Consider the following 16,357-nt stretch of genomic DNA (forward strand, 5'->3'; position numbering starts at 1 on the left):
GGCAGGAAGACTGCAAGTTCCAGAGTAGCCTGAGCTATACAGTGAGACCGTGTCTCAAAAATGAACAAGCAAGCAAGCAAACAAACAAACTTTTTAAAAGGCAGGTAACTACCACAAATCTCTTACTTTTCTCTGCAGGATCAATGGACCTGTCCTAAGGCATCACTGTCAGATGTTCAGAAATGAAATGAACATGGCAGGAAGTCATAGCTAGCAAAACAACCAATAAAAATTATAAGCAGATCAATATGCTTCTGTGTGTTTTGGTTCTTTAGAAAAGCATCTGACACTTTTCTTGAAGTAATATTATCAGGTTCTTTCTGTTTCCAGTCACTGTGTTAGGAACTTAAAGACACAAAAATGAGCCATGCATGGTAGTTCACACCTGTAATCCCAGCACTCAGAATGCTAAGGCAGGAGATGTGAGTTTTAGGCCAGCCTGGACTACATAGCCAGACCCTGTCTCAACCCTCCTCCCAACACAAATAGTTTAGGAAATACACAAAAGGCACAACAATGAACCACAATCCTTAGGAGCTCCCTTGCAGAGATAGCAGTAGGCAAAGGGCCTCATATGCAGCTTGTGAGCCCTGGCTATCAGCAAGAGGTTGTTGTGTTTGCTGTATTTAGCTTAAGAAAGCAAAGGCATAGTTAATGTATTTTAGACATAGTGTATATGTTTCTACTGCAAATGGTCATAGTTCTATGAGCCTCATGTGGGCCATCTCTCTTTACATTCTGAATGAATGAAGCACTACTCCATCACCTTTGAGAGATAGATTACTGTAGCAATTATTTAATAATTATAATTCTTAGCATATTTCTCAAAAAAATCATAGCCACAAAGGAAACAACATGTTCCCCATTTACTAACAGATCCTATAAATTAATTTCTAAAGTGTTTTAATAAAGCAGGAACTTTTTAATCAGCCATGGAATTTGAGGTTGATGCATATCCATTCATAGGTAATAGGAATGCAATATCATTTATATTGATCCTACTGATGTCTGATTAGAAGTTACTCATCAGAAAGATTGATGACTAGGAACATGTAAATAAATTGATACTTTTCAGACAAGAAAGGCAGGAATGGCCAAAGTCATTAGTGTATGTAGACAGATCAGTGATGGGAAATATGAATGTTTTACAGTGTGAAGATGCAAAGGCAAAGCCATGATCTTAAACATTAGATCAGTTAGCTCCATGGGAAGAAAGCAAAGGCAAAAGGTTAGTGGGCTGTGCCTTTGATGCTGCCCAGTCTCCTGTCTACTGGGGGCACCTCCCATCTCTAAAGGAGCCCTGGTGGAATTGCTCTTACTATTGCTATAGTTCCCCATCTGTTCCCACACTGCCGCCAGAGTGCTCTTTCTCAAGCACGAGTATGATCACAACACTCCCCTGCTTAAAACCCTACATTGGCTCCCGATTTTCCTCAGGATGAGGGCCTTAAAAATAGCTGCAAGTTCTGGTCCTGCTCCATCTTTAGTCTCGTCTTTCTTCAGTTATCTCCCCTCTACCAACAGCTCACTGCACATACACTCCAGCCTCCAGTCATACCATAATTGTTGCAGTTTTCCAAAGGCACCTGGCTATTTCTCCTCCTTGGGTCTGCTCATGCTGTCCACTTTACTTGTCACAATTTTCTTCTCAGTGTTTGTGCGGAAGATTTTAAGCTTCTTAAGTTCTTATGCCTCCTGAAAGCCTCCCTCACTATCCCCAGCCACTCCTTCACTCCTGTTCTTCCCACCTGTAGGATAGCAGGAATATAGTACGATTTTAAATATTTACCACACTCTTGTAGTTGTCCTTTTTAAAAAAACAAAACAAAATGCATTTATCCTATTCACTCGACAATAAACGGGGGGCACAGTCTGTGGCCTTGTGTGCCGATACCTCTCTCCATACTTTTGTCGTTGGCACAGAGTAGTGGCTTAAGTATTTGTTGAATGGATGAGTATCACACTGTGGTTAAACAAACCCAATGTAAGACAGTGCCATGGAATGAAAAGAATGCTGGACTTGGAAGGAGAAGTCAGGTCTGGTTCCAGCTCCTCTACTTACTAGCTTTGAGCAAATCTCTTAATCCCCTGAGTTTGAGAAGCTTTCTCTATTAAACAGGAATATCTGCTCCACCTCCCCACCTCTCAGACTTGTTTGGAAGAAAAGGGAGATTAGTGCACTTGAACATGCCTTTTAAAGCAGAAAGCACAGGTAGATGAAGGAAAAGAATGGTAAGAGTCTGTGGGTTTGTTTCGGGCAAGAACTAGGGCTGGAGCTCAGTGGCAGAGCACTTGCCTAGCAGGTCTGAGGCCCTGGGTTCCATTTCCAGCACTGGAAAAAAAAAAAGATGTAAGTAAATTCAAGGTGAGAAAGTGTGATAGGGACATGCACTGTCTAAGGCAGGCAAACTTACGAATTATTTTGCAAGATACTGTAAGAACCTTTTGGAGGGAGAATGATTTTTAGGGATGTTTCTGTTAAGTACTTCCTTCCCTTTGAAAGAAGTTGACCTCCTTTCAAGATCTGTTTTCTTTCCTGGAAGTGACTTATGCTGTGAACTGAGAACTCGTGTTTCAACCTTGCATTCAAAGTCCTGACATAACTTTGCAGTGAAAAAAATAGGAGTAATTGACTCTGGGAAACATGGATGGTGCCATTATGTTCTTTGCATGCTCAGGGAAGTTGGAATGACAGAACCTGACTTGTTTTCCTGTTTGTTTCCTCGCAGTGTTTCTACATTTGCTGAAATGTGAGAACATAGCCACTGTTGGCAGTAAACAAGCCCAGGAAGCTGGGAGCCGTCATTCTGTCCACCAGTGTTATGATTATTTTTGTATTGTTATTATTTCCAATGCTAATAATGAAAATAAATTAAATTCTTGGCTAATGTAGGCATTTTCTCATCACTTTCTCTTCCAGAAGGATTCACCTGTGAGGTTTACTTTCTGTCTCTTAACAGTTACTTATTCATTCATTTGTTTTTGTGTGCACCAACTATTGACCACACCAAGGTAGACAGGCACTATTCTAGGTTCTTGGAATAAATTAGTGAATGAAGCAAACATCCCAATTCTCCCTGCATTTACTGTTCGGCTAGATGTACATCTCTTTCCTAGGAGTCTGACCAGCTTGGGGCAGAAGAAGTGTTTGTGATACCTTTCAGTGTTTTTACAAAGTTCCTGTGTTTCTTTGAGGAGGATACAACTAATTGATGGTGTCATTGCAGGAAGAAGTGATCCAATAACAGATGGGACAAATGGGAAGACAGGAAAAGGAGACTGGCTTGGGCTTTGGTTGTCAGATAGACTATGGACTCATACACATATGGAAAACTGAAATAAGACTGCTATCTTTTTAAACCTCTCTTACTTCTCGGCAGCTCTTGTAGGTAAGACTCTGAAGCATAGTGCCCACTGTGGCCTTTAGAGTCAGAGAAACCTGGACTTCCTGGCAAAACCCTAATTACTGGGGAACGTGGGTACAACCACTCCAGACCACAGTTTCCTCATTTGTAAAGTGAAAATGATAATAAAGACATGCTCTAGTTCTGTGAGCTTTCTACTCTTCTCTACTGTCTCTTAACACATAATTTTCCTAGACTGCAAACAGAATCAACTGCAAATGGTATGTATGCATTTATAAAAAGAATGAAGCGAAGCAAAACAAAACCGTAAGCAAATATTTAATTCTACTTACTAATAGATTTGCCTTCTGTAGATTAGCAGTTTTGAAACTTTTTGCAGCTTCCAAGTTTGAACAAATAAGTAAATATGTTGAAGATAATAGGAGCCAAATTTCTCACTATTACAGAAGAAAATAACAGATCTGGAAAGAAGGGAGACTGGATTATCTCTATTATTGGATTATAATTAGAAATACCAGTATCAATAGACATTATTATTTCATATAGGCACATATATGAAACCTTTATAATCATATACGCTTATGTGTATATTCATACCCTAGAAGCAATGAATCTACTGTAGCAGTGAGCATAACTTAGTCATAGATCCTGGTTTCGCCACTAAAATGCACAGAATACCTTCTTGGACAAATTCTCATTCCAAGACTGGTACAGAGACAGTACAAGATGAATCCACAATACCTTGAGATAGAAAGCCACAAAGTGCACAAGAATAATGGAGACACGTCCTGTAGGAACCAGTCCGAAGGGGACTCTACTGCCCAAGTTGAATTTACAAATGAATAGAACTTACAAATAAATAATGATCATAATGGATTATAACCCACCAAATAAAAGAAGAATGCAGAACTCCATGCTGATATCAGTAAATTGATAAATTAGAAAGGAAAGTTTGTCCATCCAGGACAGTGTTAACTAATGTAAATACAGAATGAGTGATGGAGTAGAGAGTTGTCATTAGATACAAAACTAGTAGATGAGAGTTTGATGTGGAGTAAGATATCTGCTTCTTCCAACAAGTCACCTACTAAATACAAAGGAGAGTCAGTAACTTTACAGTGGAGAAACCTAGGAGAGCTCACCTGCCCCACTATGTACTGGGGCTGGTCGCACCAGCTCCTGCCTTGGCCTTGTGCTGCCCAACCTAATGTTCAGTGATGTCACTTTGGTAGTTTAAAACAGGCCATAGTGGAAATAATTTAATACTACAAATGAGGGACTTCTCCTCCAGTCCCCAAGACCAGTTACTAAACACTTTTCAGCATGCCGATGATGTAACCAAGTGATATGGCCAGTACTGGGACAAATGGACATCATGTGTCTGAAGTCCCAACAGCTTCTCTCTGTATATTCCTTCAACAATGGTTTTTAGCTAGTATGCATGTTGTAAACTTCTTACAAAGATTTTGTGTTCTTTTTCTTATTTTTGCAGTGCTGGGGATGGAAACCAGGTCTTGTACATGCTAGGCAAGCACTTTACCACTGAACTACTTTCTCTAGCCCCTTCTTAAAAGTTTTGATACACAGATATGCTACTATCACAAAGTGCTGTGCATTGTACTTTAAAAAGGAAATGCCTTTTAACCCAAAGGGTCACATGTGTAACACCAGCACTTCAGACCTCAGTAAAAGGGTGACTACGGACATTGCAGATGGGTGCTTCAGTCTCCACCACTTCAGTCAGGTACTCTTTTGAATTAGACTGAAGTAGTCATTGTTCATGTTCCAGGCTTGTTGTTGAATTTGAGGATCATTAGAAGCTCTTGATCCCTCAAACTAGCTATAAAATTAAAAGTGTACTTTAAAAATGTATTTAACAAGTCTTTGCACTGTTACATGGAAATTTTTTAAATGGCAATTTTTAAAACAATAAATGGTAAGAAAATGGAATTATAAATATCATGGTAGCCATTTATATAAAATGGAGTCAGCCAAAATTGTAATTGGAAAAAAGACTGATTGTATACCTAGCATGTGTTTGAGGCCTAACTAGTACTTATTCACTCCTTTTTAATCTAAGTGTTTATTAAGAAAACAGTGGCATGGCTTACTTATCTTTATTTGATCCAGTAACATAATAGTAACTGGATCTGATTTAATAGATTGATTTTAATTCTTCTCTGATTCTTTCCTTGGATGCATAAGTGGTTTTTGTTAATTTTTTCATTCCATTATTGCATTACCTCTAGGGTGTTATAAAATAGATTTTCCTGAGTAAAAATAGTTTTAATCCTATCTGTGCATTGAAATCATTCACTAGGTAACCTATGAGTACATTTCAAATACTTTATGGCCCTTGGGGTTTCAGTGTGGGTTGTCTGTTGTTTTTCAGCTATAATATGTGGCGATTTGATGAAACAAATTTGAGATTCCCTTTCATTTCTAACATTCTGAGATCTTATGAAAACCTTACCTAATCAGAAAGAACCTGCAAGTGGAAAGGGCAACAGGGAAGAGAAAGGGAGGAGGAAGGTGGTAGGAAAGTAGTAATATGCCATGTTTTATATATATTTGGTGAAAAATAATATGTATTGTCTCTCAAATATAGTGAAAGTAGAGACAGAAGAAAAACACAAGGTGATGTGTAACTCAGCATTTGTTGTCAGAGGGGCTTTAAATTGTTTTATTTTATGAGGAAAACCACAGTAGTTCTTTCCTCTGTTGATTTAGAACATCAGTAATTAGGAGCTTCTCTTTCTAAACATTCTTGGTGAGATTGTCTGCCCTTTATGTTAGTGAACTGTCTCAGTTTGCGACGGGTAGTCGCAGTTACGACTATTTTCTTGGTATAATTATTATTAACACCCCGTGTCCCTCTCAATCGTGTACTAGTTTTGGACAGTGCTATTTATTAGGGCTCTCCAAGCTCCAGCTCTCTCTGCCCATATATCCTGCTCGAGCTGTAGTTCTGACTTGGTCATGGCTACCCAGTGACAGAGTCCATGGGGTTCTGACTCCTTCAGCAGCATGGTCCCTAGCTGACAATGACACTAAGAGCCATGTTGTCCAAGCACTCTTTCCTGTCTGAAATGCTTCTGCCCCTCATGTAAGGTTTGAGCAGATTCTCTAATTTCACATAAAGGTACCCTTTCTTCTTCCCCATGCCAAGGGCAAAAAAATATCCAATCATTAAATATTCACTGCCCATTTCCTCTGTGCCAAGTACTGAACCGGGCTCAGGGTAGAGAGACCAGGATGACGAAGGGAGACAGCTGTGTAAAGCATTAACTCAGGTGTGGTGTTATCTTCGTAGGATATGCACAATGTGTATTGAGGTCATTGAGAGAAGGAGAGTACATTTAGGAGACAGAGGCAAAAGAAGAGCAGAAGTTTGAGGTAGGCCCTAAAGGAATAGTATACATGTGCTGGAGGGTTGAATGGGTGGGCGGGGGCATTCCAGGAAGAGGAAGAAACATGTGCTGTGATCCCTAGCCAGAAAATGCGTAGTGTGATGGAGGAGGCAAAAAGTAGCCTCGTCTGACTATCCATTTGTTGCAATATACTAGTTTGGAACTGAGTGTGAGACAAGACCTTGGACCGAGTCCAGGGGGTGTTGTTGTTAGAAGTACCAGAAGGGACCTTCTTTCACATTTAGCATGGACCCCTGATGATTCCATTTGAGTGAGGTGTGGGTGTATTTTCATTCTGGAATTTTACACTACAACATTACCACATGCATTGACCAGTTTCAATGCAGACTTTCCTTATGTTGCTTTATAATTAGAAGCCAGTGAACTGAAGTTCCACAGCGGTACATAGACTGGTAGTGATAGCTTTATGGAATTGTTTATTTTTAGTTTGGCAAAGGCTAGGCAGTAAATATCTCAATTAGTAAACTAAAGCAGCATGGATGAGAAATGCCCACAAGGAGATCGGGAGTCAGAAATAACTAAGTCACTTATTTGAAGGAAACCCTCATAGCACTTTCTCATATTTAGAACCAACCTAGAGCGTGCGCGTGTCCGCGCAGTCAGTACCCGCAGTCAGTACCCACAGTGCTGCCAGCAGTGAGGTCCTGTGCACTGCTCAGGTTCTAATTGCTTGAACCTAATGGATAAGTCAGTGTCCTACCACACTGGGGTGAGATGTTGTCTCTGATTGTAGAGCTTTTCATCCTGCAAGAACCATGTTATTATTTCATATTCATATTTATATCCACATTCTATGGCCTGATGTGTGAAAATATTTAATGAAGACATACGTGCATTGCTGGCCTCTAGATTAATGCTCCTGCATTATATTTGAGCGTCCATTTTAAGTTTCAGAGGAAAACAGGAGTATACTAAACTTAGTGTTAAGAATTTAAGCTTTCAAAAAATTCTTATTTAAATAAGAATTAAGTTCTGCTGTTTCTAGAATTCCACCATCTTTACAAAACACTGATCATTCAGAACATGAAATAGAAAAAGTATACTGTGCTTTAAAGTTACGGAATGTCAGTATTCAGTCATAATTTTTTTTTTCGGAGCTACGTCTTTTGGTCTATTTGAATTTCTGGCGCATAGTTCACATTGTTTGAAGAATCCTTTGGATTTTTTTCCCCCTTTGAAATGTGGAGGGGCTGTGGGAAAGATTGTCTCCTTATACCTAACAGTTTACTACCTCTCTGCTTTCTGTGGTCCATAGGAAAAGTGATGGAAGTCAGTGTGCCTGCAGATCACATCTCTGTCTGTCTTCTCTCTGTTTTGCAGACTGGAAAAAGATAGCATTCAGCAGAGCTTTAGCAACGAAGCAAAGGCCCAAGCCCTCCAGGCCCAGCAGAGAGAGCAGGAGCTGACACAGAAGATACAGCAAATGGAGGCCCAGCACGACAAAACTGGTGGGTGGCAGGGAGAGATTAGAGCCTGGGCACTTGCTCACAGGCCAGGCCCACGCCTTACTGTGAAATGACATCAGGAACACCTGTAACCTTTGGCTGGCCGAAGGGAGCAGATGCTAACTACACCGGAGATTCCGAATTACATATTAGTTAGCGTTTAAAAGAGAAAATGGAAAGTATTGCCCACTGTCTGTTGATTTCAGAGTGCTGCTCTCACATCTGTTGCACCATCTGGATTATGAGTTTATTTACCTGTGTTCAAGAAACGTAAAGCTGAGAGAGACCACAACAAAGTAGAAAAACAAAGGGCTTGTTTTTGGCTGGGTTTTCAGGCACACATGTTATATAAAGAAAATAGCATCAGAAGCTCTGCGGGAAATGCTCTGAGCTTACAGTTACAGTCTCCCGAATAGCACTGAACAGTTCCCATAGCACACACATTATAGCTACTCTAAAAGCCTAATGAGTTTGCTTCAGCATCCAAACTGGAGAAAAGCTTTAGCCATTAATCGGTTCTTAATTCACTGTCGCAGCTGGATGTAATTCAGTGGCTCCAAATTGATATGTTCCTTTATTTAATCTTTGCAGCTTCGAACATTTTTAGCATTTGTATGATTTCCCCACCTCCCCCAGTCCAATCTAGAGTGATGTTTAATCCTTTGCATTCTTCAAGTTCTCACAACTGCTGTTAAAATTCACTAATACAAGGCATTGACCACAGCTGGCAGCTTGGCTAAAAATTGCCATCTTTCATCACATTGGCAGTGTTCTGCAGACGGAGCTGGCCAGTAACTCTTTACCTTTAATTTGAAAGTAAAATGCACTTCGAAAATAGGCAGTTTGATTTGTTCAGTCAGAGCATTCTGTAGTTCCTTTCACTTTTGAGTTGTGTGTTCACAGACAGTGTTAGTCAAAACAAGACAGTGTCAGTCATTATAATTCCACGCCACATACTCCATGCTGATTGTACTATTAAAACAAAAGTTTAATTGATCCTGTCTCTTCCAGAAAAATGTTGCTTAATTTTAGTGCCTTGATTTATTTTGCTTTGTATGCTATATGCTTTTTGCCAATCATTAGCTAGAACTGAAAGGGAATAATTACTTAGAGGTAATTTTCACAGGATTTAATGTGTATTGTATTCGATGATATGGTAAAAAATGATTTCCTCTCCCATAGGTGAAAAACCGCTAACATGAAATTCATTAAATAATCTATTTACTTATAAAGAGGCAAATGTCATAATGACTCACATAATTTCCCTCCAGCATTGTCAGTAGAGATTTTCTTCTCACAGCATTTGGCCAGAAGAAATGAAAATTCAACATACTCAGTAGATGTTTTTCCACTAAAAAACAAAGAAATTGTAGAATAAATGATCATGCCCCCACTACTAGCAGGATCCTGGTGATCTAAGAGTTTTGGGCAGAATCTAAGCATTAGATAAGAGTCTTTAACTGCTGAAATCACTTTCAGGACATAACCTTTTATTTTGTACACACACAAAAAAATCACACTCTTCAATTACTTTGACCAAGTTTTCATTGAAGCACTTGTATTGACAGTAAGCTCAGAATTCCAAGAAAAATCACATAGTTAACCTTAATAATTAGAGAAGTATATGCAAGATTCGTTGGGAGCAGTGGTAGAAAATACGAAATGCAAAGCATAAGTTACAGTCTAAAAGAGAATTCCTTGATGGTTTTCGTTTGAATTATCTGCTTGTGAGAATTTTTGACACTGTTTATAGTAAAATTGTCAAAATAAAAATATAATATCTTGCATATTACAAAGATATAAGCATCTATGACTCCACTTGAGGTATTTGACAATTTATGAACATGCTAAAATGTTACTCAAGCTGATATCATCAAAAATGTTACTGGTTATAATTTTATCATGAAAGTAAATGTCTCACAAGATACAGTGTGTGCCAGATGATCTGTCCTTTAACTTAGGACATTGGCGCGATCTCATGGCTTATAGGACATACATAGTGAGATAAAGCACTTGACCACAGTGGGTATGGTAGCCCTGCAAAACTGCAGCCATAAACATCTTATGTTGGTGGGGATTTATTGTTATTTCTAGAAAATGAACAATATTCATTGCTGACCTCCCAGAATACATTTTTGACAAAGTTGAAGGAAGAGTGCCGTACCTTAGCCAAGAAACTGGAGCAGATCTCTCAAAAAAGCAGGTAGGTAATGTTATATAATACTTCCAGAGCACCGTTTGATTAATTTAATTTTTCCTTAAAAACAGCATTTATACGATGTTATAATCTATTGTTAAAAATTAGTTATCTGTTGATACAAGTTTTCTGTGAAAATATTTTTTCTGTTTGGGTTTTTTTCATAATTGTCCATACATATGCTTTCTTCCTTCCTTTCTTTTCTTTCCTTTCTGTTTTTCTTTCTTTAGCGGTGTTGGGGAATCAAACCTAGGGCCTTATGCATACTAGGCAAGCACTCTGCCACTGGGCTATATCCTCAGTACAACTTTGATGGTTTTTGATGATTATATATACATACTGTTACTTGACTTTTCAAATGCTTATAATTATAAACTATGAAATGCCAGAAAACAAAGGTCAAGATGGCAATTGTTATAATAAAGGATGAAGATAAATCAAGCAGTTTCAAAATCTTATGTTGATGTAGTTAACACATTTTACTCTATTATGACAGTTCCCAATGAATACATGAAAGCTATAGCTATCTTTAGGTCAAATAATTAGGGAACATCAAACAGACAGAGGTGCTTGATATGTGCATTGCTTAATTCTCACAACAGCTTGAGACAGAGTTAAGGAAGCCTAAACTGTCTAAATAGCTGGTGAGTAGGAGAGTGGGGGTTCTAACCTAGGTATTTCTGGTTCCAAAGTCTATAGTCTAATAATAATTACAGTATTTTACACCTACCACTAAAGAAAATTCAGTCTTCCCAGGTGTGGTGACACATACCTGAACTCTCAGTTACTCCAGAGAGTGAGACAGGAGATTGAAGCCAGGAATTTGAGGCCAGCCTGAGTAACTTAGCCAAACCCCATTTCTTAAGAATGAGAAGAGAAAGTTCAGACCACAGTAGCAATGGTGGGAAAGGATAGGAAGGAGAAATTAACCTTTAAATTCTAGTGGAGAAGCAGGTGTACTTGACATGTGATGATTAGTCTGTGAGCCAAGGTGAAGCTATACCCACTGTCCCTGGCCCTGCTTTCCCTCCCTTAGATCTATCAGCTTACCCTGTGCACATCTGCTGAACTTGAGCCTCAGCACCTCTCCAGCCTCTCTTGCTTCTGATTCCTTCAGCTCCTGACCACCGCATGTAAACTGAACGTGTTCCTTCATATCTGACACATAGATGGCACCCAACGCATATTTATTGAATGAATGATGAATGAATGAAACAAACAGGTGTGGTACTACCCCCACCTCATGCTGATCTGATTTCTGATGCCAGCCTGTTCTTTTGTTGATGGAAGGCAGTGTGCAGTAAAGAGCTCTTTGGAATTCAGAAAGAACCAGGTTTTAATCTTAGTTTGTCACTTAGTTTTGTAACCTTGGGAATGTTACTTAAGCCCCCACAAACCTTAGCTTCTCCATCTGTAAAAACATGGCTGAAACCATGTTGCAGAATTGTTGTAGGAATTAGAACTGTATATAGAGGAAAGTACACACACACACAAACACACACACACACACACACACACACATTGTCATCACTTGTTATCTACAGGGGATTGGTTGGTCCAGGACCCCTGTGGACTCCAAAATATACAGGCTCAAGTCCTTTATATAAAATGGGACAGTATTTGCATACAACATACCCACAGTTCCCCATATTCTTTATCTTTTTCTTTCATTTCATTTTTTGTGGTTGTGGGGATGGAACCAGGGCCTTGCACATGCTAGGCAAGTGGTCTACCACAGAGCTGCACTCCCAGCCTTATTCCATATACTTTAAATCATCTCCTGATTGCATAGGATGCCTAATACAGTGTAAATGCTATGTAAGTAGTTGCAGTGTATTGTGTAGGGTATAATGACAAGAAAAAAGAGGGCATGTTCTATGTGGACCCAGATTTTTAATCTGCAGTTGATTGATTGTGTGGATGCAGAACCTTCAAATAGGAAAGGTCAGCTTTGTGAAGCACACAGTGCAGTGTTCACCACACAGCTGCTGCTCTTGTCATTGATGGCACTGTTTTAAGGTCTTAATGAATAATTTCAGTAACACTTCACCAAGCTCTCACTGCCTTTGCCAAGGAAGGTCTGTATTGCAGTGAGGGCATTTTAAGGGCAAAGCAGCATCAGGAATGGGTGGATCTGGTTGTGTTGTGCATTGTGCTCTGGCACTGGTTTGCTAAATGTGATGCATTCAGACAGGTCCCTTTTGCAGCTTTATAAGTTGACTCAAAACTAAGGCCTGGCAAGTAGTAAGCACTCACTGGATTGCTACTTATTATTTTTAAAACTTTAAGGAACCCCTAAAGTTTGCAAAAGCTGTGTTTTGTGTGCCTCACATGAAAGTATAGACAGGATAAATTGTGATTTTAGGATTGTTTGTTTGCTGTTAATTTCTTATCAAGCCAGACTCATTTTCTCTGGCTTCCTATTATGACATTTTCAACAACTTATTCATGCCAAATTTAACATTCCACTTTGATGTTACTTTCTGCTGTGAAACCACCTATAAAACCTAAAGAGCTCAGAATGTTTCTTTTAAGATACAAATTATAAATGTAATAAATCCTATAAAAGCCCTCTCAAAGTATGTTTCTACACACCAGATGCCACATTTTTGGGATAAATCATTTCTGCTGTGCTTTGAGGTGAAGAAAATCTTAGCGTTCCTGAAGTTTTGTCATTGTGGAAAATCAGTCTCCAAAATAGTTATTTAATCCATGTGGTACTTTGGTCCAGATTTTCCTCCAAGTACTACAGTAACCTTTTTCCTGAAGGCAGGTGTATTTATTTAGTATTGATTAATAGTTAAAACACCTTTTTTTTGTCTCCCCTGTCTTATTAGCAACAGTTCTGTAAGCATTTGTGTTGTTTACAAATGCCATACTAAACAAATGGACTCAGATCATTTAAATGCACTTTTTCACTCACAGATCTAGGCATTTGATTACAGCCATGTGGGATCACTACAGAAGCTGACAGTTAGGCTTGCCTGCCCCGATACGCTTCTTCTTTTCTGCTAGGCTGCTCTGGAAATGTTTTGAAATGGTACCTCGTGTGTGTGTGTGTGTGTGTGTGTGTGAGAGAGAGAGAGAGAGAGAGAGAGAGAGAGAGAGAGAGAGAGAGAGAGAGAGAGAGAGAGAGAGAGAGTTTTCTCTGCAAATAGCCAGTATGCCGTGTTAGGACAGTGTGATTGCTTCAGCTCTGGGCAGCCTCCACAGCCATCAGCACAGTGCCTTCTGCACTGTGTGCTCTGCACTGCATGTGTAGTGGTATCTGCAACTCCAGGAGTTGTGAATGGCATTTCCCACTTTAAAACTAAAAATGAAATGCCGATTTTGTGCATTTTTAATAGCTTGTTTTTGACCATCAGGCAAGAGAATTAATTCCATTTTGTTTTTAATTGGCATGAGGCAGACATTCTGACTGATTTTAGTAGAAGCCACATAAACTTCAGCTAGCCCTTCTGCCTGTACCCCCCCGTACTCTGAAAGCTCATCACAGTTATGAGGTCATTTCTGAGGGAGGTAAATGCAGATACTTCAATATCTTTGGTACATCTGTGGTTTTTCCTTATCAAAGTGAAGGAAGTGTACCCTTTCTCCTGGCGCTTAGATGAATCAGCAGTGAAACGTACACAGTGCCACTTGCAGTACGATCTAAATCCTGGCTTGGGTGGAGCTAGGAAAGGTTGGGCACTGGCTGGGAGCAAGCCTGGAGCCTTGCCTTGGCCGGCCAGCCTTGGGTGGGAGAGAGCTTGTGAGCCGGAGGTCGATGCGGGCTAGGTCCTAGCCTTTCTCCACTTGCACACTGCAAAGAACAGGACAGAGCCCAGAACAAGGATCCACATGGTTTCGCTTCCCTTTTTTCCTGTCTTTGTCACTTTCTGGGTTGCTGGGCTTGTGGATTGATGTCTAACACTGCCCATTGTGTATTTGTGATTTGCGTTTTGTAATTAAGAGGAACAATGGGAGTCCATGGGGTCTCGTTATATATAATGGTTGGTTTAATTTGTTTCACTTCTATCTTGTTAATTGTAAATTGATCATTAAGATTTGAATTCTAATCTGTCACCAGGGTTGTGAGTATTGAGGCTAGAGCAATCATCCTGGTTTTAATCACTGATGATGAGAAACAAATTTTATCATTTTGGTACATATTGCAGTTCATATATTTTAACACTGTATTTTATGGTGTTATAAATATTGTTAAATGACTTTTAGTGTAGTTTTACTGTGTGGACTATAATGTATAAATTATATTACTGTTTTGGCAACACTAGGTATCCAACTGTGTGAGTTTAATTGAAGTAAAGAACACACACTCGGTTGAACTGGTTTTTTTCCTTTGCATGTTTAGATGATGTTAGGTTGGGATATTACTAAAACTGTATACTACAGGGGAGACTAATACTGGCCTTGTTACCAAAAGTTAAACCAGAATCCAAAAGAATAAAATATTAAGGTGTCGTTTTTTATCTTTAAAAGCAATTACCATTGTAATGTGAATTATAGTATTGAAATGTCTTACATTTCATGCAAATGTAATTACACAATATAGCTGGTATATAAAAACACAGGGAGAAGTTCATGCTTCTGTAAAGCCAGAAATTTCCTGTGAAAGTGGATTAGAGTCAATTCTCCTATTATATGAAACTAAGATAAACCTGTCATAAATGTATCTCAAAGCTAACACAGAAACTTGTAAGCTTACTCTTTGAACTTTGCTGACTACTAGTTGTATGACTCTATTGTGAGATGTACACGATTGAAGGATGGTATGCATGCACACATGCCAAATTTGTATTGGACAATGGAAGCTGGTATGCAAATAGACTTTATAACTAAGGAAAAAGCCCAAAATATGCAAGGCAGGAAAAAGATTGTTATAGCAATTATTATACTAAGGCTATTATATAAACCAATAGCAGTTATAGTCTTGTGATTATATAAGGCAGCCCCAATGGAGGGATTTGGTAAATACAAAGAATTAAGGAAACATCTTCCTGTGACATTCCCATCTTGAGGTAACTGCTGCTACCTTTCGACACATTTCTTTTCAGTTATTTTTCATGTGTATGTAAATGTGTTCCATGAGCATACGATGATTGAGATTATACTATAGATGCAGTTTACATCTGCTTTTTACTAATATCATCTCGTTAATAAACATTTTCTACATCAGTAAATACTCTAGAAACAAAATTTTAATTGAATCATTGTATGCATAATAATTCATTAGATATTTGCAATGTTTTCATCTTGCATTATAGATAATAATATGACAGTAACCTGATAATTCCCTTAGTAGAGTTGCCTAAAAGGGGATTGCTGGTCCAAACACTCTGAAATCATTTCAGGCCATTAATGTGTGTTACTTCGCTTAAGTATTACACTAAATGCTCAGTACACAGGTACCTATATCGGTATGTGACACTAAAAGAGTGAGTGAGAGGCGTTACTTCACAGTGGGTGGAGATACTTTTTTAGAGTTGGACAGACTGTATTTGTCTGGGGCCTGGCTACTCACTGTTTGGGGACCTCAGGCAAATGACTAAACTGCATATTTACCTTCCAGAGAAAAGGAAATGAGCAATTACCATCTAGGTTAATTGAGATCATTAAAGTGAAGGATGGGTTCCACTATTTCAGTAGGCATGCAATAAATATTTGACAGTAGTATCTGGTTTTGTTATGCATTTCTTTGAATAATAATGAAATTGACTATTTTATAAATGTTAATTGAACATTTGTGTTTCTTCTTCTATAGATAGTTTTCATATTCCTTTTACTTTCCTAAATTGTAATTATGTTGGAATGGGATTAGCTCTTTATTTAATGTTGCTCTTAATCTTCATTTATCTTATTTTTGTAAATGTTTTCCTAATTCTTTATATTTTTAAATTAGTAAATTTAATTTGTAGAGCA

General features: G+C 38.7%; 1 protein-coding gene across 8 annotated transcripts in view; it reads left to right on the forward strand.

Annotated features, from left to right (window-relative positions):
• Sdccag8 (SHH signaling and ciliogenesis regulator SDCCAG8) overlaps positions 1–16,357 on the forward strand; it is a 220,374-nt gene that overhangs the window by 128,812 nt on the left and 75,205 nt on the right. For 7 of the 8 annotated variants that reach the window (XR_012439102.1, XR_012439103.1, XR_012439104.1 and 4 more), the window contains 2 exons: positions 8,117–8,244; positions 10,336–10,444. Coding sequence is in view for 4 of the 8 variants with exons in the window: in XM_074048778.1 (XP_073904879.1) it covers positions 8,117–8,244; positions 10,336–10,444 (237 nt within the window). In the remaining 4 variants the exon portion in view is untranslated. Of the gene's footprint in view, positions 1–8,116; positions 8,245–10,335; positions 10,445–11,474; positions 16,138–16,357 lie in introns of those variants that run through there. The other variant, XM_074048780.1, reaches the window with a different exon arrangement.

This window comes from Castor canadensis, chromosome 11, assembly GCF_047511655.1.
Source record: "Castor canadensis chromosome 11, mCasCan1.hap1v2, whole genome shotgun sequence".
NCBI classification, from domain to species: Eukaryota; Metazoa; Chordata; class Mammalia; order Rodentia; family Castoridae; genus Castor; species Castor canadensis.